The sequence below is a fragment of the Narcine bancroftii genome, chromosome 13 (assembly GCF_036971445.1).
Source record: "Narcine bancroftii isolate sNarBan1 chromosome 13, sNarBan1.hap1, whole genome shotgun sequence".
NCBI classification, from domain to species: domain Eukaryota; kingdom Metazoa; phylum Chordata; class Chondrichthyes; order Torpediniformes; family Narcinidae; genus Narcine; species Narcine bancroftii.
The window spans coordinates 59,055,519-59,076,905 of NC_091481.1; the positions used below are offsets into that span (position 1 = coordinate 59,055,519).

General features: G+C 44.4%; 1 protein-coding gene across 1 annotated transcript in view; it reads left to right on the forward strand.

Moving 5' to 3' along the window:
• The window catches only part of LOC138748749 (voltage-gated potassium channel KCNC1-like), a 117,882-nt gene extending 107,276 nt beyond the window's left edge, over positions 1–10,606 (forward strand). The window contains exon 5 of the mRNA XM_069909440.1: positions 2,269–10,606. Within this exon, the coding sequence (XP_069765541.1) occupies positions 2,269–2,405 (137 nt within the window). The 3' untranslated portion in view covers positions 2,406–10,606. The remainder of the gene's footprint in view (positions 1–2,268) is intronic.
• Positions 10,607–21,387: the final 10,781 nt, after the last annotated feature.

Sequence of the window (21,387 nt, forward strand, 5' to 3'; positions counted from 1 at the left end):
GGTTGGTCATTGGGATAGGTGGAGGACAGGGTTCGAACTCGACTTGGTTCCCTTGCACCAACCGCACAGCCTGCAAGCAAATGGACGTCGAACTCCAGTTCTGAAATGCCACTGCATTGGTTTTGGGTGCCGGAGTCCAAGGCATGTGTGTCTCCATGTCACAAGTTTAGTACATGCGACTGAGCACAAATTTACCCTCCGCTGTCTCCTACTGAACCCGACAGAGACAAGTGGACCGTGTACGTGACACGTTGACGTTCCTCCAAAAGCCAAGTCCAGCTGATGAATGTGAACACATAACAAGGCTACCTGAATTCACACCTGCCATGAGTGGGTCTTGCAAAGATATCTCCCAAGGATGGAATATTCTCAAGAGGGTGATTTTTTCTTTGTGGAGATGAATTATAAATTTAGAGTGGAAGAACTTCAGTTCTACCTGGGACTGTTTGAAGGGACAGTATAGAAGGGGCTTTATAGTTATCTGCACTGGACATGTTTGACAGGACAAGGAAGAGGGAGCTTTACTCTGTATCTGAACTTGTGCTGTCTTTCCCCCAGACATGTTTGATGGGACAATGTGGAAGGAGCTTTCTATTTAACTGTACTTGACCTACCCTGAGAATGCGTGATGGGACAGCTTGGATTGACCTCATGGGCTGATGCTGTCTCAGAATAACTAAAGAGATCTTATTTTCTATGTGACCTGTGCCTTAAATGCTCTGGCATTGTATGATGCCCTTTTATCCTGAAGTTGGGCCCTCTTGTCCTAGAATCCTCGACCATGGAAAACAACCTGTCCAGACCTTCTGCACTCCAACGATACCGTCCAAGAGCTGACCATCATTCCTCATAAGATAACCCTATGATATAAATCTCTGAACTCTCCAATGCCAGCACGTCTTTTCTCCAAAAAGGTGCAAACTGCAAGTGAGGTCTCACCAGTGCTTTATAAAGTCTCAAGCATCGCATCCCTGCTCTTAAATGCTGTTCCTCTAGAAACGAAAACCAACATTGCAGTTGCTGCCTTCACCACCGACTCAACCTGGAGGTTGACCTTTAGGGCGTCCTGCATGAGAACTCCCAAGTCCCTTTGCATCTTAGAATTTTGAATTTTCTCCCCATCTGCCCGTCTATTTCTTTGACCAAAGTGTGTGACCGTACACCTTCCAAACTTACATCTCATCTGCCACCTCGTTGCCCATTCTCCTAATCGACCCTGCCCTTCTCCCCCATTTCGAATGCATGGAACTCATTGCATAGTGCGCGTTGAACAAAAGAAAATACGGCAAGTGCTGTCTGTGTGGAGTCTGCGCGTTCTCCCTTGATCGAGAGGCTTCAGTTGCCGTCATATCGAAAGGACATTAGGTTAGGCGAATTGGCTTCTCTGAGATACTTCTTAGTGCAGCTGGGTGACAGGAGAATCAGGCGGAGGCTGAAGGGCTTTTAAGGATGAATAGGTCACAGGCAAAAGAGTCACAGATATAAAATGCTGAGACGTCCAGCCTAGAACCACTAGGCTGAATAGCCTTCCTTCTATGTTGGAAGAGAATGTGAAATATAAAAATTCGAGAAGTAATTCTTTGAAAATGAGGAAAAATTTTTGGAAATTGGACTTAGTTCCAGTTTATTGCCACAAGTTTACTTAGCATAAAGTTTATTTAGTGAGCAATCCAGGTATACATTTCATACATAGGATGGTAAGTGGACCACAGAATGAAGCAGAGAGTTACAGGGAGAGATTGCAGTGCAGAGCAAAGACAACATGACTTTTTTTTACCAAAAGCGAGGACCATTCAGGAGTCTGATAACAGCAGGAAAGAAATGGTCTTTGAAACTGGTGGTGTGTTAATCTCACACTCATGAATTTTTTTCCTCAGGGAGAGGGGAGCAGGCGAAGTGTGGCTGGGGCAGGTTGTGCCATTTAGCAGGATAGCTACTCTTCCAAGTCAGGGGGAGAAGCCTGGATTCAGCTGGCAGAGCGATGCTGACCACTGGGCAGAGTATCAGGGTGCTCTGAATTTTGAATCATTCATACGGCAAATCAGGTGGAAGTACTTTCCACTGTAAAAAAAAGACCTTTTAAAAAAAACCGTAACAATCCCCTTCAGGCAGCGGAGAACAGGGCGCCAGTGACTTCCGACTTTGCTCGCATGCGTGCGTGTAGACTTGTCCCAGAGAGTTACCCTTGTCTCTGAGTCCAGGTCACTCATTCATAATTTTGGTAACTGTTCAAAAAATGCTCTCTTCTCTTCTTTTTTGAAACCCAAGGTTATGAAAAGTCGAGGAGCCTAAACAACATTTCTGGCATGAGTGGGAATGCACTGCGGTTGTCTCCTGTTACCTCGCCATTCAACTCGCCATGTCCACTAAGGCGTCCCCAGTCACCCATCCCATCCATCTTGTAGCATGGACAAAAAAGAGTGGGAAATATTTTTTTAGGGAAATATATATATATAAATATATATATATGTGTGTGTGTGTGTGTGTATGCCCTTATATCTATATAGGTATATATAGATATATATATATATCTTTAGGACAATGAAAAGCATTTACAAAGAATATAAAACAATGAGACCATTGTTTGGACAATAGGTTGCATATACCAAATGACTAACAAAGCATCCGCTGATCGATGACAAAATAAACTGGTTATATTTGTGCCAAGATGATGGCTTATTCGAGGAAAAGACCCTTTATTCCCCCCATCCCACCAACACAGACAGCAAGGTGGAATTTCTCAATATATTTTTTAATGGAAAGGACCTTTCCACACCCTCTTCCTTCCCAGCCTGCCTCGCTGTACCTGTCTTGCAGGATTGACTTACTCAGAGAGAGAGAAAGATATACGAGTCATCAGGTAGGCAAGCTTCAGAGATTCCCATGTCTCGGTGTGATCCTTTGATCGTACGAGAAAGATGCACTCAGGACAGGTGATCGGCATGCGCGCGCAGTGGGAAGCCAGTGCAAATGACCTTCCAATCCAGTGCAGTGAGATTTCCTTCCTTTCACCCTCTCGCCTTCTTCCCCATTCCAATGCATGGATCCTCCATTGCAAGCAATAAGCAAATGAATACGTTGCCTTGGTGCATGTTGAACAAAAAAACACAACAGCAAGAAAAAAAAATGTTTTTTTTATAAAAAAGAAAAAAAAAATGTTCTGTCTGAAGTGGAGTGTTCAGGCCTCGATGCTGCATGCCTGTGATGCAAGAACGAGGTGAGATCAAAACTGTCCCTGAGCCATTTTTTGCTCTCTTCTCTACTCACAGATAATTATAAAGACAGTCCAGTGATTTCTAGATACATGCAACTGGAGGCCGTTACAGTCAACTAGTGACTTCCATTCCACACCCGTCTCTCGTACTACTTTCCCTCCTCTGCCTCCTTCGACCTGTCCATACCTGCTCCCCCCTCCATCGCATTCTCCCCCTCATCTGCCTCCTCCATCATGATCTGCTTCCTCCTCCTCTCTATCTGCCTCTGAACCTCTTGTTGATCCTCTTCCCCTCATTTGCTCTTCCTAAATCCCACCCTCTTGCTTCACCCACTCCCTCTGTCCCCTCCACCACTCCCCTTCCTTCTCTTCCTCCTCCCTTGCCCCCCCTCCCCTTCCTTCGCGCTCTCCCCCTTCCCTCTCCCCCTCCCTTACTGCCTCTTCCTGGCTTGCCTCACCTCGTTCCCGCTCTCGTCGCCCGTGTGCCCGAATGCTCTTGACGCAAGGACAAAAGTCCCTCCCCTGAACAAAAGTGTCCTCCCCCATGTCACCCACACACACACAAAAAAAAATCCAGACTTGCTGATGACAACATTGAAGAAGCAAAAAAAAAGCAAAGACAAACCGCGAGAGACGAGGGATTTTGATGTTTGGTTGCCAACCTACAGTGGACCAGAGAAAACGTGTATAAATGCAACAGAGAATGGGCTAAATCTAACTGGTGTATGAAATTTTGGCAAGTTGGAAGAAAAATCTGTGCAGGGGATTTGAAGTATTATATATATTTAAAAAGGTGCATTTTTCTCAGCCTTAGCATGATGTTGCATGGTGTACTGTAAGGATTATATTTAATGTCATATGCAAAAAAAGAATTATATTTTCCTTGCAGATTGCAAAACAATGAAAAAAAAGAAAAAAAACCATAAAAAAATGAATTTAGCCAATCGTATAAAACTATTATTGAAAGGGATGCAGCACTTTTTTTCCTATTTTTTAATGAAAATTAATATAAAAGGAGTGTATGCAAGAAAGGTGCCAATACTTGGTCATATTGACCGTTTTTTTCCCATGTCTCTCTCTCTCTCTCTCTCTCTCTCTCTTTCTCCGTCTCTCCTTTTCTCTGTCTTTCTCTTCCTTTACCTCCGTATTCATCTGTTTCTCTCTCTGGCACGTTAATCAAGTAATAGAGAGTTAAACGATCTGTTAAGTGTTGCGCTAAGGGTCCAGGGTGAGGTCTTTCCGTGGTGTTGAGTGTGCAGACACCCTTTCCAATGCAGCCAGCAAGAATCCTGCTGAAGGCTGCTCAGGGTGAAATCGGAAGGTTGAGGAGGCTGCGCTTCAACCTTCGATTGTGTGGAAGCCACTCAGGTGTGGGCTTTTCACCGACTAAGTCATGCCTGGCTTTAATGAATGAGAACCACTTGAGCCCTCGCCTGTCATGGGGGAATGCTGACAGAAGTCCACGGGGCGAGGAGTCTTTAAAAAGAAATAATTCTTGTCGGGGGCCTGATATTCCATTGGCTGCATGCTGGAAATGAGCACTGATCACTTATTCTGTTTGACCCCCTTTTTCTTCACTAGGGGATTTGTTGATGACAATCAGCTAATGCTCTTTAGGTCTAGAAATTCTCAACGTGGAGACGACGTGGATTGAAATGCCAGTTTGTTCGTCATTTCTCAGGTCCCGATGAGCCGCGTACTTCCCCCAACCCCACCCTGCCTACTCCTTGCATTGAAGCTTCAGGATTTTGTAAAATGAAATCAGGACCTTGGCACCCGACAAGGCAATAAAATTCTGATCAGCGTGCCAACGTTTAATTGGCAAGAACTGGGCAGTTCTCAGCCCCTGACTCACAGGGGAGAGGACTTTGTAGGCACAAAGGCACTGGAACAATCAGTGGGCTGGGTGTTGGTTGATGGTGCCTAGTGCCTGAGGACTGGTGACAATGGTGCCAGAGCTTTGTCATCCTGAGGATAGAGCTCCCCGATTTCTAGAGCATTTACTCCCTCATCAAGGCCCAGAAATGTCTGAAACACACTTTTATTGCTTGTGCCGAAATTGAGTCTTTGTGGAAAAATAGGAATTTATTTGAATCACAAGGCACATTTTCTATGCCTCTTTCAAGGATTACAAGTTGAAGATGCTCTGTTGAGTCAAATAATCTTTCTCTTATGTTTGGAGGAGATGCTGAGTGTGAAACTGAATTTGAACAGTAATGATAGCAAATGAAATATTATCCATGCCTGGTTCCTTTTGTTGGTCACACCCCACCGCGCGCACACACACACACACAAACACACACACACACACACACAAACACACACACACACACACACACACACACACACACACACAAATAGGCTCACATTCAGACAGGCACACGCACACACACACACAAATAGACTCACATTCAGACAGACACACACACACACACACACACACACACACACACACACATGCATATTGCAGACCTATGTGACTGCCATGTACATATGCACTTGTATCCCACAATGTACACACTTACAACATGCATGTACACATGATTAAACATCTTTCACCAGGTTTATAAATGCATATATATATATATATATATATATATATATGCAAATAGTATGTGGTTTTATTATTTCAAAACACTTCACATCGCACTCCTCCCATACTCGCCATAAACCCCCCCAGGACTGGAGAACTCCGCACTTCTCTCACACTCCTTTCCTCCCCTTCTGAGCCTTAAATTGTCTTTTCCTTAAAAGCAGAACACACTGGAAACACTCAGCTGGTCGGGGCAGTACCCGTGGAGAGAGAGAGAAACAGAATCAATGTTTTGCTTCGAAGAAGCCCTGTCAGAACCTTTGACCTGAATCATTAACTCAGTTTGCGCCTCCACACTTTCTGACCGTTGAACGTTTCTAGCATTTATTGCTTTATTTCTCAGCAACTGTAGTTTTGAAAATGATTATCTATTAACCTCTTAATGCTACCAATGAGCCCTGATATTTAGTTTTCAAATGATGTCAAAAGCCTTCTGGGAACTCCATCATTCTCAGTAAACTCCAATAGAATGATTGAATCTGTGATAGATTAGACCCAAAGGGTGAATGAGTCATGGTATTGTATAGTTCTCTGGATGAGCTGACTGCTACTTAGAAAGACTTCATATCCAGTGCAGCTCCTTGGCATAGATGAATCACGCTGTTAAAAGATCACCCATCAATTTCAAAAAAAATGCAAGGATAAAAATATAGGCAATGTTGTTTGCAATAAATCACGATGTAATAGTTTGCATCATTTGACCACTGGTTATGAAATTCTACTTTATTAATTTGAAAGAAAATGGAAATCAAAGATTGAACACAATGCATATGTCAGGACAGAGGCCTGCAACTGAGGACAAATTTATATTTACAAGGTGTGGAAAATAAGTGTAATTGTGGCAGCAAAACCTACCTCCTCCCAACTAACACCAGACTAAGCTCAGCAGAAAATATTTGCAACCAAGTCTCATTAACGTGCACTCAAGGGATATCCTGACATGAAAATGTGCTCCAAGTCCACGAGGAACCCCTGAAAATTGGATTTGGGAATCGTTTCTTTTTTTTTGCAGCTCTCATTTGCACCAGCCAAACTGTTACACTTGTATCTGCCTGAAGCTATGCTTGGCTGTATATTTTCATAAATATCTTGGCCCATTGTCTTCAGAGGGTGAAGATCAGGTCTTTGCGATGATCTTTGGGTCTCAAAGTCATGGAATCAGGATCCAAAAAGGGGAGTTCAATTTTCAGATGCTAATCCTGGGATTGTTGGTGTTGCAAGGAGGCCACATAATCCTAGTCACAGGGGGCTTTTATACAGTTTGTTCAAGTAAAACGATACCATCCATCTTACACAGGGAACTCCCACTGTTACCAGCAAGAAGTGGCTTCTCCATGAGAAACAGGAACAGGATATAATGACTAAATTAAGGGCGGGATTTAAAAAGACCGTGACGCCTCCTTAGTTAATCCACCTGCCAAAGCTGCCCTCAGTTTGGGCTGCAAGGCAGAAGATGGCAGAACTGCTCAGAGAGTCAGGCTGTGAAAGGAGAAGCAGTTAACCTTTCAAATCGAAAGCGTTCAATCTGAGATAGCTCGAAGTTTTGACGAAAGATAATTGGTCTGAAACGTTGGCTCTCTTTCTGGCTCCATGGGTGTGGCCCGACCTGTGGAACGGTTTCAACCTTTTCTGATTGACTTCTTCTAGCACGTGGAGATTGCTTTGGATTTCTTGTTCTCGACCCCTGCCTTTCTGCCCCCTTGCAGTTAGCTTTGCCAGCGGTGCATTGCCCCTTCTTAATCCTTTGTCTCTTCGCTGTCGTTAACTTCATCCCCGCTGCTTCAGGCGCATAGTCCGTGTCCTCCACATCCTGTCCCCACCGCGACCTCCTCGTGCACCTGGCTGATGCACTTCCAGAGGCTTTTTAGAGATGTTCTGGGGAACTGGGAGCCTTGCTGGTGTTAAGAAGTTGGAATAAAATGCTGGAATAAAAAGGCACATGAATTCCATGCATCTCAAATCTCCATTGAAAGGCATGACTCTCTCTTGCAATCATATTGTGTCCTGGGGTCCCAACATTTTTGATGGACTAAACAGGAAATGACATCACCAAACCGTGGACCTGGCGTAACACTTAACCAGTTTGGTCTTGCCGAATTTTGCTCTGAAATATTTATGCATTTTTGACTCTCTTTATCCCTCTTATGAATGTTTTTCCTTTAAGCATGCCTGTGTTTGGTTGGACCTGTCCTCCCCTTTAAACCTACTGAAATTTAAAAAAGGAAAAGAAATCTTATTAAATTGTCTGAAATATTTTTATTCTTTGCCCTGATACTTTATTAAAATGGTTGTAAATGTTTATTGAGGGAAGCTGGGCACCAGGGATCGCAGGTTATCTAATAACTGGGCCATTATAAATGCATGCTCCATTTGCCCCAAAGGGGATCAGCAGATATTGGAGGCAGAGATGGGGAGGAGAGGCTAGAGGGAATGCCAACTTGCTCTCTTGCTTGGAAAAGACTAAATTCTCCAGAGGAACAGGGCGACTGGGTGGGAGGTCTATATTTTTTTTAATGGCCCTATGGTGTGTTACAACCTTGGGGCAGCAGGGTAGATAGCACTAACCGTCTGCAGAATGTCCAGGGGTGGGGTGTGGCACTCTAGAGGGTCCTTGCCCAGAGGTTGTAGAAGAGTTTCGGTGGGGCTGTGAAGCAGCTGGGTTGGTTATTCCTAGAGTGGCGGGGTGAGGGCTGTAGGCAGGAAACCTCTCTGCTCGAGATGGTGTTTTTAAGGCAGAAGCTGATTATCCAGGGCATCAAAGGTTATAAGGCTGGCCAGTGGTGAAATGACGGGGTGGACTTGATGGGATCATAGGAAGGAAAAAGATGAGCAGTGAGAGGAGTTTAGCTTCCAATGAAACCATTCCAGATTTTCCATCTTCCACAGGCCACCCAACAGTGTGAAAATATTTACATCCTGTTGAAAAGAAATCAACTTCCCCTTCAAAGAACCTCATCAGTGGGGGTATTGACTTGGTGTCTTCAGAGACAAAGGGATATTGAGGGAGGTTGTTGGCGAACTTCAGGAGAGTGGAAAGCTGGCAGATCATTCTAAGATTAGAGGTCTCTGGGATTGGCCACCCTTTTGAGTGCCAATTTTTAGTGGGTATGTAAATGTCAAGAGTTCTTCCTGGGGAGTGATGAATCTGTGGGAATCTCTCCTCTTCAAGGCCTTCCCTGCTCCAAATTCTCCTCCACACTTCATTCCCACTCCCCCCCCCCCCCACCACAATGTCTGCAGCCCTTCGCGGCAATCTTACCCCTTTACCTCTTCCCCAACACCCCTCCAATCCATGCATCCGTTCCCATCCCATTCACGCCCCCCCACCACTCTGCTTAGCCCTCCCCACTGCCTTTCCTCTCTCCACCACCCCTCGTCCTCTCCCCACCCTCTGTAACAAGTGGCCCATTCATCACTTCAAGAATGGGGACCCTGAGCGTGTCTGATCCCTGGGGCCCAGTGCCCCTCCAATCTGTGTTTGTGGTTTCGAATCCAAACCCAACTGATGTTCACGTGATATCTGTGTTGATATTTATGCAAAGTATTTTTAAACAGAAGGGTTATGCGCAATAAATGATAAAGAAAAAAAATTTACAGGAAAAATGTACAAAGTATTTGTGCAATATTTTTGGGTGACATTTTATCATAAAATATGCCAGAGAATATTAAAACGTGAAGCATGACAGGGGAGTAAATATTTCTCTGCAGAGTTTAAAGGAATATTGGTGTTTTTTTAACTATGTCTTGGGTTGAATGTACGATGTTCAAAATTCAGTACGAGAACATCCTCAGAATCTTTGGACTGCCGTTAGTATAATGTTGTGAGAGTGGTTGAATCCTCCCACTCCCCCCCCCCACCCCAAAACAACTCACCCAATATCCCTGGTGGAGAGGCAGGGAACCGGATTTAATTCCCAGTCCTGTGTTGGTGTTATCTGCCATGTTTGGTCTGTCAGAATCAGCCTTACCCAATGGTTTCCAGTACATGGGGCCAGAGAAAGCGCTCAGTGCTTGTGAATAGCCCATCAGAGGGAACTTGAGAATGAAACTGTGAGGCAAGGGGATGGGAATGGGTCCTGGATGAACGCAGAGAAGGGGATTAAGGGTCCACCATCAAGGAAGATCAAAGTATCCGGTGTAGAATAAGCTTTGTGGGGGACCTATCCCGAACCGTGTGATAGGACAGTCAGAGAGAGCCTCACTCTTTACCTCACCCACGGTGTAGTTACCCTGGGAGTATTTGATGGGACAACATATACTCTTGCCCCGAACCCATACCATCGCTCCCGGAGGCAGTGTAGAGGGAGCTTTACCTTTCATCTAATTCATGCTGTCCCTGCCTCCTTGAACCCATGCTGACACCAACTGCAGAGTTGTCATCTAGCCCCATAAAAGGACCACCTCGGTCCTTGGTCACACCTAACCTCTCCCCCACTTCGTAAAAAGGTACATCAACAGGGAGCAGTGGGAGGAAATAACCTGTGGAAGAAACACTTACAGTTTGGAGGTGATCAGGAAAATTTACCAGGGGATCTCCAACTTCTTTTATACCACCATTGATTTTCAAACCTCTAGAAAATTTGGATGAATTGAAAGCTTTGCCAAATCAAAAACAAAACAAAAAACACAGGTATAAATCCTTTGAGTATGGACTGTTATTTACAGCTCTTGAAATCTGTGCATGCTTTGATTGTTCAGACATCTGCAGACAAAAAAAGTGCAAATGCCTATAAATTGAGTAGAGTTAGAGAAATGTACAAAATTGTAAAACATTTCTTAATCACGCTATTCTCTGAATAAATGGGGAAAAATAAACTTACCTCGTGAAATTGTTTTCTTTTTAATGTTTCTGGGGCTGGCAATATGTTGCAGGTTGGTTTGCAAAGTGGCAGATTGTGGAGAAAAACCTTGGGCCCTTTGAGGCCTTTGTGCCCAAAATATTTGTGGAGGATGTGCATCGTAGAAGATAGGACAAGACAGGAAAGGCCCTTTGGCACCACAATGTTTCCACTAAGCTGAACATGACGTCCACATCATTCGAACTGCACGTGAACCACATCCCTCTGGAAACCTCATAGCGTGTGAAACACGCAAGCCTGGGATTGTAGTAAAAATGCACGGGAAATGCTGGAGGAACTCTGCCAGTCTCACGGTGTCCATTGAGGTAGAGATACATTGCCGACATTTCAGGTCTGAGCCTTTCCTCAAGGCAGAAGCAAAAAGCAGGCAGGTGTCTGAATAAAGACTGGGTGAGAAAGGGGGAAGAGTGAGGGGGGGTGAGGAGTCCAGACCAACAGACAAAAGGTGTTAATTGGATATGGAAATAGGAAAAGTGAGAATTGAATTTGACTCTGTGAAAGGAGACAGAGGGAAAAGGGAAGAGAGAGAGAGAGAGAGAGAGAGAGAGAGAGAGAGAGAGAGAGAGAGAGAGAGAGAGAGAGAACTAGAGGAAAGGAGACGGGGATGAAGATGGGAGGGGTTGGAGTTGTAGCGGAAACCAGAAAAATCGATGTTAATGCCATCCGGTTGGAGGGCGCCCAGACGGAAGTTGTTTCTCCAATTTTTGGGTGGTCTCAGTGTAGAGCTCGTCGAAAGAATCAAAGACTTGTTGATCCAAACCAAGGCTTTTATTAGCAAAAAACAGGAGCTCTTCACAGGTGGCCGACCAGTCCGGAATGATCCGAACTGGCTAGGGACACAACCCTTTAAAGCCCAGACAATAGGCGTGGCTTAGCTCTCAGCCAATCGCTGTAAGCACAGTCTAGATACAGTAACTATATACACTATGTACATTGGTGATAGATCTGTACTATCACAATCAGTCTGACAGGGCATGAGATCATGGGCAGACATGTCAGCAAGTGACGGGGACAGAAATGAATGGGTGGCCACAGGGAGATGCTCATGGGCGGACGGAGCCAAGGTGCCCAATGAAATTATCTCCCAGTCTGCGGCCAGTCTTCTCCGATGTAGAGGAGACTATAAACTCTTAACGTACCTGCTTCCACCGTGACTGCCCCGCTGATCCCCTTTAACCTTTCCTCCCCAAACGTTGAACTCCCCCCCACTCAATCTGCCCTTATCTTTAGACGCTGCCTGACCTGCTGAGTTTCTCCAGCCATTGTGCATTGCACTACAATCCCAGCGGCCACAGACTTCCCTGTTTAAATCCGCCCTGAATGTTCTGGACTAAATGCATGGTCAGTGTAGCTCCAATAACAATGAACAACAAATTATTTCAAAAGATTTGCTTTCTGAAATAAAATAGGGGAGTATGATTAACGACTTCAAGCTGAACACATAGATTATGTCAGAAAAAACACATAAATGCTGGAGAAACTCAGCAGGTCAAACAGTGCCTTTATGTAGCTAAGGTAAAGATACATCACCAACGTTTCGGGCTCGAGCCCTTCATCACAGTGCGGGAGAACATGAGAGACGTCTGTACAAAAGGGGGAAGGGGGGAGGGGGAGTTGGTGAGGGTGTGAGATGATAGGTGGAGGGGGGGAGCACCGCAGGAAGGAGGTGGGGGGTGGGGGGGAAGGAGTTTAGCCTGGGTGGAGAGAGAAATTAAGACCCGTGATCCCTGGTGGCCGAGTGGTGTAATTACATATCACCTCACAAAGCTGTTCGCAAATCCTGATGGATAATTAATAACAATGTACAAAACGTGCTGGAGAAACTCCACATGGATGCTGTGTGACCTGCTAAGCATGCTTATGTATTGCACTCAGTCCCAGCGTCCGCAGACGCTCTTGGGTAATTGATGCCTGAGGAGTATACCTGAGGAGGGCAAGGCTACTGGGCCCTATCTTGACAAACTATTACAGGAACACAACTGAGGGTGTCCTGCCTGGCTACATCATTGAGTGATACAATAGCTGCAAAGCATCAGACTGGAAGTCAACACAGAGGATCATTAAAACAGCCGAGAATATCACTGAGGTCTCCCTTTTCTCTACAGATGATATTTACTGAAAGCACATACACTGCTTATGTGTTGCACTCAGTCCCAGCGTCCGCAGATGCTCTTGGCTAATTGATGCCTGGAATGCAAGTGGGGTGTGAGACATACACTGGAGGGGTGGGCTGGAGCTGGTTTGGATCAGGGAAGCATGGGGAGGTTTGAGCCAGGGTCAGGGCACAGAACCTTCGGTACTTCTCTCTCCAGCTGGTTTGCTGGAGAATCCATTATGCCACTGAATAATATGTGACAAAAAGAAAGTGAAATAAAGGTGAATTAAAGAAATGCTCAGGCCCAAGACTTCGACCACCTTTGACTTCCTCTGGATGCTGGGCAACTGTTGGCAACTTGTGGCCGAAAGACTCACATAAACATCGGGCAGACAAAGGACTCACACTGGTCTGCGGGTTGCTGGAGACTGGCTCAAGGGAACCAGGTATTGGAACTGTGATTCAAGAGGGCTCTGAGGGCAAGAAGGGCCTCGGGCGCTGAAATATCCCTGATCGTGTCAGGGGTTTGGATCTGGAGCTCAGGCAGCCGATGGACCGCACAGGTGTCTGTGGGTCTTCAGATGCTGCGGGAACAGGAGGCGAATCCACAGACTCTCTTTCTCTTATCATTAGGGGCGCCGGGCAATGCTCATTCCGACTCTGCTTTACAACAAGCAGAAGTTTTTCTGTATTCTGTGACAATAAAAGGAACCCTTGGACATTGAACCTGCCGAGTTTCTTCAGCACATTTTCGTACTGAAATTAAAGTATTTTTGGGTATTCATATTAGTAACCTCCAATTGGTATCAAGGACGCCATATTAACAGGAGTTTACTGTACTTACATTATTGGATGATTTTTGGGAGGTGGGTTGATTCCTCTGGTAAAGGATTTCACACCCACAGTGTTTCAGATGAATCAAACTTCTTAACTCAGTCCGAAATGGCCAACCTCTGAGAGCAGTTTCTGACCCACTGGGGTAGGTGGGCGGAGAGCTGTGATCAATGTCCTCCCACGTTGCCAATGGATAAGAAGTCACTGGAATTTGGACTCAGGAATGGACGGAGCCTGTCTACACAGGAACAGGTGGATCCAGAGGGAAAGCCATTGTCGGCAGTTGACCCGGTTCACACATGAGAAGGGACGCTAGGTTGGTCAGTAAACCTGAGGAGGGCAAGGCTACTGGGCCCTATCTTGACAAACTATTACAGGAACACAACTGAGGGTGTCCTGCCTGGCTACATCATTGAGTGATACAATAGCTGCAAAGCATCAGACTGGAAGTCAACACAGAGGATCATTAAAACAGCCAAGAATATCACTGAGGTCTCCCTTTTCTCTACAGATGATATTTACTGAAAGCACAGTCCAAATAGGGCTCAAGGAATTACAGAAAACAGGCATTTCGCCCTTCTAGTCTGTGCCAATCTATTATTCTGCCTAGTCCCTACTGATTTGCATGCAGTCCATATCCCTCCATACCCCTCCCATTGATGCACATGTCCAAATTTTTCTTAAATGTCTCTTCAGCTGGCAGCTTTTTCCACTCTCCCACCGCTCTCTGTGAGAAGTTCCCCTTTATGCTCTCCCTAAACTTTTCTCCTTTCTCCCTGAACCCATGTCCTCTGGTGTGTATTTCGCATGGCCTCAGTGGAAAAAAATCTAGTTGCATTTACTCTGTCTTGACCCCACATAATTTTATGTACCTCTGTTCATTTTAAATTTAGTCATACAGCACGGCTACGGCCATTTCGACCCATGGGTCCGTGCCGCCCAATTTACACCCCATTTTGAACAGGGGGAGGAAACTGGAGGCCTCAGGGAAAACCCACGGAGACACATGGAGAACATCCAAACTTCTTACAGACAGTGCAGGTTTCGAACCCCATGTCCAGTCCCAATCGCTGGCACTGTAAAGAGACTGTGCTAACCGCTACACCAACCATGCTGCCCATTTTTCTACGCTCCAGGGAATAAAGTCTTAACCTGTTTAACCCTGTAACTCAGTACCTGAATTCTGGGCAACATCTTAGTAAATCTTCTCTGCACTATTTTTGGTATCTTTCCTGTAGTTAGGTGACCAAAACTGCACACAATACTCCAAATTTGGCCTCTAATACAACTTTACCCTAACATTCCAACTCCTATATTCAATACTTTGCTTCATGAAGGCCAATATACCAAAAGCTCTCTTTAAAATCCTAGTTACCTGTGACCCCACTTTCAGGGAATTATGTATCTGTATTCCCAGATCCCTCTGCAAGCTTTGAAAGCTTTCCTCGCTGTCCACAACACCTCCAATCTTAGTGCCATCCGCAAACTTCTTGATCCAATTTACCACATTGTCATGCAGATCACTGATATAGGTGACAAACAACAATAGTCCCAGCGCTGATCCCTGAGGCACCCCACTAGTCACAGGCCTCCGGTCTGAGAAGCATCATCCACCACTACTCTCAGGCTTCTCCTGTATAGCCAATGTCAAATACATGGATACCAAGCGACTGAATCTTCCTGAATAACCTCCCTTGTGGGACCTCGTCAGAGGCCTTACTAAAGTCCATGTAAACATCATCAATTTTCCTGGTAACCTCCTCGAAAAACTCTATAATATTGGTTAAACACGACCCACCACGCACAAAATCACGCTGACTGTCCCTAATCAGTCTCTGGCTATCCAAATACCTTTATATATGATCTCTTAGAACACCTTCCAATAATTTATCTACTGATGCCAGGATTACTGGCCTATAATTTCCTGAGTTAACATTGGAGCCTTTTTTTTAAAGAACGGTGCAACCCTCCAATCCTCTGGCACCTCACCCACAGCTGAGGACATTCAAAATATTTCTGCCCTTGTAATTTCTACACCAGGCTCCCTCAAGGTCCGAGGCAGTATCTCGACAGGCCCTGCGGATTTATCCACCCTTATTTGCTTTAAGACAGCAAGCGCCTTCTCCTCTTCAATGGTTCCATGACTTCACTGCTGGTTTTCCTTACTTCTCCGGACTCTGCACTCGAAAATACTGAAGAAAAACAAACCATTTAAGATCTCCCCCCATCTCTTCTGGCTTCAACCGCACTGATTCTCAAGCGAACCAATTTTCCTCTTAATCTATCTGCAGAAGATAGGATTTTCCTTCACATGGCCTGCCAAGCAACCTCGTCTTCTTTTAGCCTTCCTTCTTAGCATTTTTCTTCCATTTTTTAAAATCTTTCTCGAGTTTCCGCAGCCCACTACTATCATGAAGGTGGTACAGACGCATCAAAATCCGCACTGCCAGGCTGTGGAATATCTTCTTCCCAGGGACAGTGAAACCGATCAGTAGATTCCTGTAACTCTGACATTCATCCAAAATATTTATACAGTAAGTATATATATATTAGTTTGATAATTTATATGATCTTTATGCACCGTGTATGGTGTATCTTTGTGTGGACACCATAGTCTGGAGAGACGCTGTTTCATCAGGTTGGATATGCACAGTCAGATGATAATAAATTTGAATGAAAAATATATTTGAAAATCAGAAATCCGCAGACGCTGGAAGCCCGAAATAAAATCAGCTGGTAAACCCCAGGAGATCAGGCAGCGTCTGAAAGAATTAACAATTCGGGTCAAGGATCCTACATCAGAACGGAGAGAGGAAGTCGGTTAGTCTAGGCAGCAGTGAAGGTGGATGGAGCGAGGGGCATCTCCACGATAGTGTAGACATTGCAAGCAGGAAGTGTGTGTGGCCGCTCTTTGTCGGGAGACGCCGCATGTCACAAGAGGTTTCTTTGCCAAGGACTTATCCTTGGCACACACTGAGTCTTCAAACTCTAGCTAGTATTGTCAATGACACTTTTACAAGGCAGAGAGAGAATCAGAATTTATTGTTGTGAACAAGTCATGAAATTCAGTGTCTTGCAGCAGCCTCATTGTGCAAACTTTCATATTATAACCGTCTTATGACATTACTATAAAAAATAATGGACAATAGTGCAGGAAAAGTAAGGCAGGGTCTTTGGTTCATTGATCATTCAGGAATCGGATGGCAGCGGGGAAGAAGCTGTCCTTGTGCCGCTGAGTGCTCGTCTTTAAGCTCCTGTACTTTTTTCCCGATGGTAACTGAGTTGCCTGGCTGGTGAGCGCCACCTCCCCTGGTTTTTCCAGATGCTGGTGTTCGGTCAGCGTGATGGAGGCTGCAGTGGGCAAAGCAAGCCATCCTTCATCCCCAGTCCAAAAGGCCTGTATTAATACCCTTCCCCGGCCCACGAGCTCTCGCCGCCCAAATGCACCAATGAACCTACAGACCCCTTCTGTTTTTGGAGGGTGCGAGAAAACAGCAGCACCCAGAGGAAACCCATGCAGAGAGTATACAAGTTCCTTACAGACAGCCCAGATTCGCTGGCGCTGTAACAACGCCATGCTAACCACTACGGGAACCGTGCTGCTTTTTATTAAAGAACTTTCGTCTCTACCACTTTCCACAATAATCTTCAAATCACCAATGAGTGAACTTTCCATGTTCATTTTACTAACTGCTGTCTAGTAACTAGTTTCTCAATCCCTCCTGATCTTGTTGCAGTGTTTGTCATTGAATATAGACTGTTTGGTTCTGGATTTAAAGTCGAAGATTTTGTTCCTTTCTAAGACTTTGTTCAGTTTGGTTCCTCATTTCAAAGTCTGCACTGGATGCCATTCTGTGACAAACTCTCGATCGATTCATTCACACTCCAGACTGGTTCATTTCTAGATCAGACCATTTATCTTCAAGAACACTTCAGACTTTGTCACTGATCAATGGGCTGTGGCCTTCTCTACATTGTTGGCTAGAATATTCAAATAGGAAGACCCTAGACCTCCAACAGTGTTTCAATGGTTTTCTCAATTATGTCTTGTTTAGAAAAAAAATACCATATATTTCGGCATATGTCGAGTTGTAAAACCCTAAAAAAATCACTCAAAAATGGGGGTCGACATACACAGATATACTTTTGAGACCTTAGAGTCACCAAGAAAATCCAGATTGACATCGATTCGGTGTGTAAGTCGACATTGGAAGCACCTCCCCACCATCAGTGCCACTGCTTCCCGGCACCTCCCCACCGCTGGCCGCCGCCCATAACCACTCCTACCTGGGACCCTGATGTCGCTGTCACTGCTCCTGAGGTTATTTTTTTTTTTACTTACTTAATTTTCAGCTTTGTTACTTGCAAGCGGGGCATTTAAAAAATTTTGGGGTAGAGATAAAGAATAACCAAGGGAAAAAATTATTGGTGGGTGTTATCTATCGCCCACCAAATAACAATAGTTTAGTGGCACAGGAAATAAATAGAGAGATAAGTGAGGCATGTAATAATGATACGGCAGTAGTCATGGGGGACTTTAACTTTCACATAGATTGGGAAAATCAAGTTGGTCGTGGGAGTCTGGAAGAGGACTTCATAGAATGCATCCGTGATAGCTTTCTTGAGCAGCATGTTAAGGAACCCACAAGAGAAAATGCTCTCCTGGATCTAGTGTTGTGCAATGAGATAGGTAGAGTAAATGATGTAATAGTCAGAGACCATCTGGGAAATAGCGATCATAGTATGATTGAATTTCTCATTCAGATGGAAGGGGAAAGAGTTAGATCTAAAACTAATATATTATGCTTCAACAGGGGTGACTACCATAGGATGAGGGAGGAATTGGGCAGAGTGGACTGGGAGCACAGGCTAATTGATGAAACAGTTGAGGAACAGTGGAAGATTTTCAAAGAAATATTTTGTAATGCTCAATAAAAATATTCCGGTCAGGAAAAAGGGCAGCAAGGGAGGGAAAAATCAACCGTGGTTTTCAAAGGAAATAAAGGAGAGTATAAAATTGAAGGCGCAGGTGTACAAAGCTGCGAAGAGCAATGGGAAACTGGAAGATTGGAATAACTTTAAGAGACAACAAGGGGTTACAAAGCGGGTAATAAGAAATGGGAAAAAGGATTATGAAAGTAAATTGGCACAAAATATAAAAACAGAAAGCAAAAAATTTTATAAATATATAAAATGGAAGAGGGTGGCCAGAGTTGACATAGGACCCTTGGAGGATGAGAAAGGAAAACTGGTAGCAAAAAATGAGGAAATGGCCGAGGCATTGAACAAATATTTTGTGTCAGTCTTCACAGTGGAAGACACGTCCAGCATGCCCAAGTGTGGAGTTAAGGATGCGAATGTTGGGGAGGGCCTTGATAAAATAGTTGTTACAAAGGAAGTAGTGATGGAAAAACTAATGGGACTAAAGCCAGACAAATCACCTGGTCCTGATGATATGCATCCAAGGGTTCTGAAGGAAATGGCAGAAGTTATAGTTGATGCATTGGTGGTCATATACCAAAATTCCTTGGATCCTGGGCAGGTCCCGGCAGACTGGAAGACAGCAAATGTCAAGCCACTCTTTAAGAAGGGATGTTGGCAGAAGACTGGAAATAATCGGCCAATTAGCTTGACGTCTGTAGTTGGAAAAATGCTTGAAGCCGTCATTAAAGATGAAATAGTGAAACTTTTGGAATGTAAGGGTTCGATCAGGCAGATGCAGCAAGGTTTTAGAAAGGGAAGATCTTGTTTGACAAACTTGTTAGGATTCTTTGGGTGCGGTGGATATTACCCGCTTTGTAACAACAGGTTGATGTTATGTATTTGGATTTCCAGAAAGCGTTTGATAAGGTGCCGCACAAGAGACTTCTCAGTAAGTTACAGGAAAGTGGAGTCCGGGTAAGTATATTGGCATGGATCGAAAATTGGTTGTCTGACAGGAGGCAGAGAGTCGGAATAAGTGGGAGTTTTTCAGGTTGGCAGAGAGTGGTAAGTGGGGTGCCGCAGGGGTCGGCGTTAGGCCCACAACTGTTCATCATTTACATTGATGACTTGGAGGAGGGGACAAAATGTGGTGTAGCCAAGTTTGCGGGTGACACCAAATTGAGTGAAGAGCAAATTGTAATAAGGATGTGGAGAGTCTGCAGAGGGATATAGTTAAGCTGGATGAGTGGGCAAAGGTCTGACAGATGGAGTACAATGTTAGTAAGTGTGAGGTTATCCATTTTGGCAAGAAAAATAAAAATAAAATAAAAGGGCTGAAATATTATTTAAAGGGTGAAAAACTATAGTTGTTCAGAGGGACTTGGGAGTGCTTGTGCATGAATCGCAAAAAGTTAGGTTGCAGGTGCAGCAGGTTATTAAGAAGGCAAATGGAATATTGGCCTTCATCGCTAGAGGAATTGAATTCAGGAGTAGGGAGGTAATGTTGCAACTGTATAAGGTACTGGTGAGACCGCACCTGGAGTACTGTGTCCAGTTCTGGTCTCCATATTTGAGGAAGGATATACTGGCTTTGGAGACGATCCAGAGGAGGTTTACTAGGTTGATCCCTGGGATGAAGGGGTTGACTTATGATGAAAGATTAAATCGTCTAGGATTGTATTCGCTCGAGTTCAGAAGAATGAGAGGAGATCTTATAGAAACATGAAGGTTATGGGTAGGATAGATGTAGGAAGGTTTTTTGAGCTGGCCGGGGAAACTAAAACGAGAAAACACAGTCTCAAGACTCGGGGGAGTAGATTTAGGACAGAGATGAGGAAAAATAGTTTTTCCCAGAGAGTAGTGAATGTTTGGAATTCTCTATCCAGGCTGCTTCATTAGACATATTTAAAATTCGGTTAGATAAATTTTTACATGATAGAGGAATTAGGGGATATGGACAGAAGGCAGGTAGGTGGAGTTAGGTCATAAATTAGATCAGCCATGATCGTATTGAATGGTGGAGCAGGCGTGATGGGCCATTTTTGGCCTACTCCTGTTCCTACTTCCTATGTTCCTATGTTCCTGGGAGGTCCTGAAAAATGAGGGTCAACTTATACACTGGATATACCATAAAAACATTAAAATGAGGGTAAAAAAGGGGTCAACATATGCTGAATTATATAGTATCGTGTATTTGACTCATTGGTGAAATATGAAGATACATGGTGACCTTTTATGGCTTTTTTCATCTGATGTAATTATTTCTAATGTGATTAAATTTAATTACTCTTCCCGATGAGATATAGTTTTACAGTTGTGTTTTTTGATTTATGGTAGGAAACAAAAACTACAAAATATATGTAAACCTCAAGATAAGCTGCTCAGCTTATGATAGTTTAAAATTGGCGCTCCCTAGAGGGGAGTTCGGCAATCATGCAACATGCAACCGGAAAATTCACTTATCCGGTAACTACCAATTCCCCCATTGGTGCTGGATATCAGTCAGTCATAATTACATTCCAGGCACAATGTCTGCTTCTTTTGTCTAATATGAGTGCATCATATCCACCACGTGTTCCTGCATATACTGTGTGTATGGTACATAGGGGGTACGTTTATCATTTTCCCCCAAAATAAACTTTATTCATAATAAATTATTTGCAAAAGAAAACCGTTCCGTCCTTTGACATCCTTGGGGAGAGGGCAGGGAAGTGGGGCTGAGTAGGAGAATGGATCAGCTCATGATAGAATGGCAGAGGGAAATTGATGGGCTGAATGGCTTACTTCTGCCCCTGTAGCTTATGGTCTTATATCCATCCACATCAACCCATGCATTGTCAGATTCATTTAGCACCATTGTCACCACTGT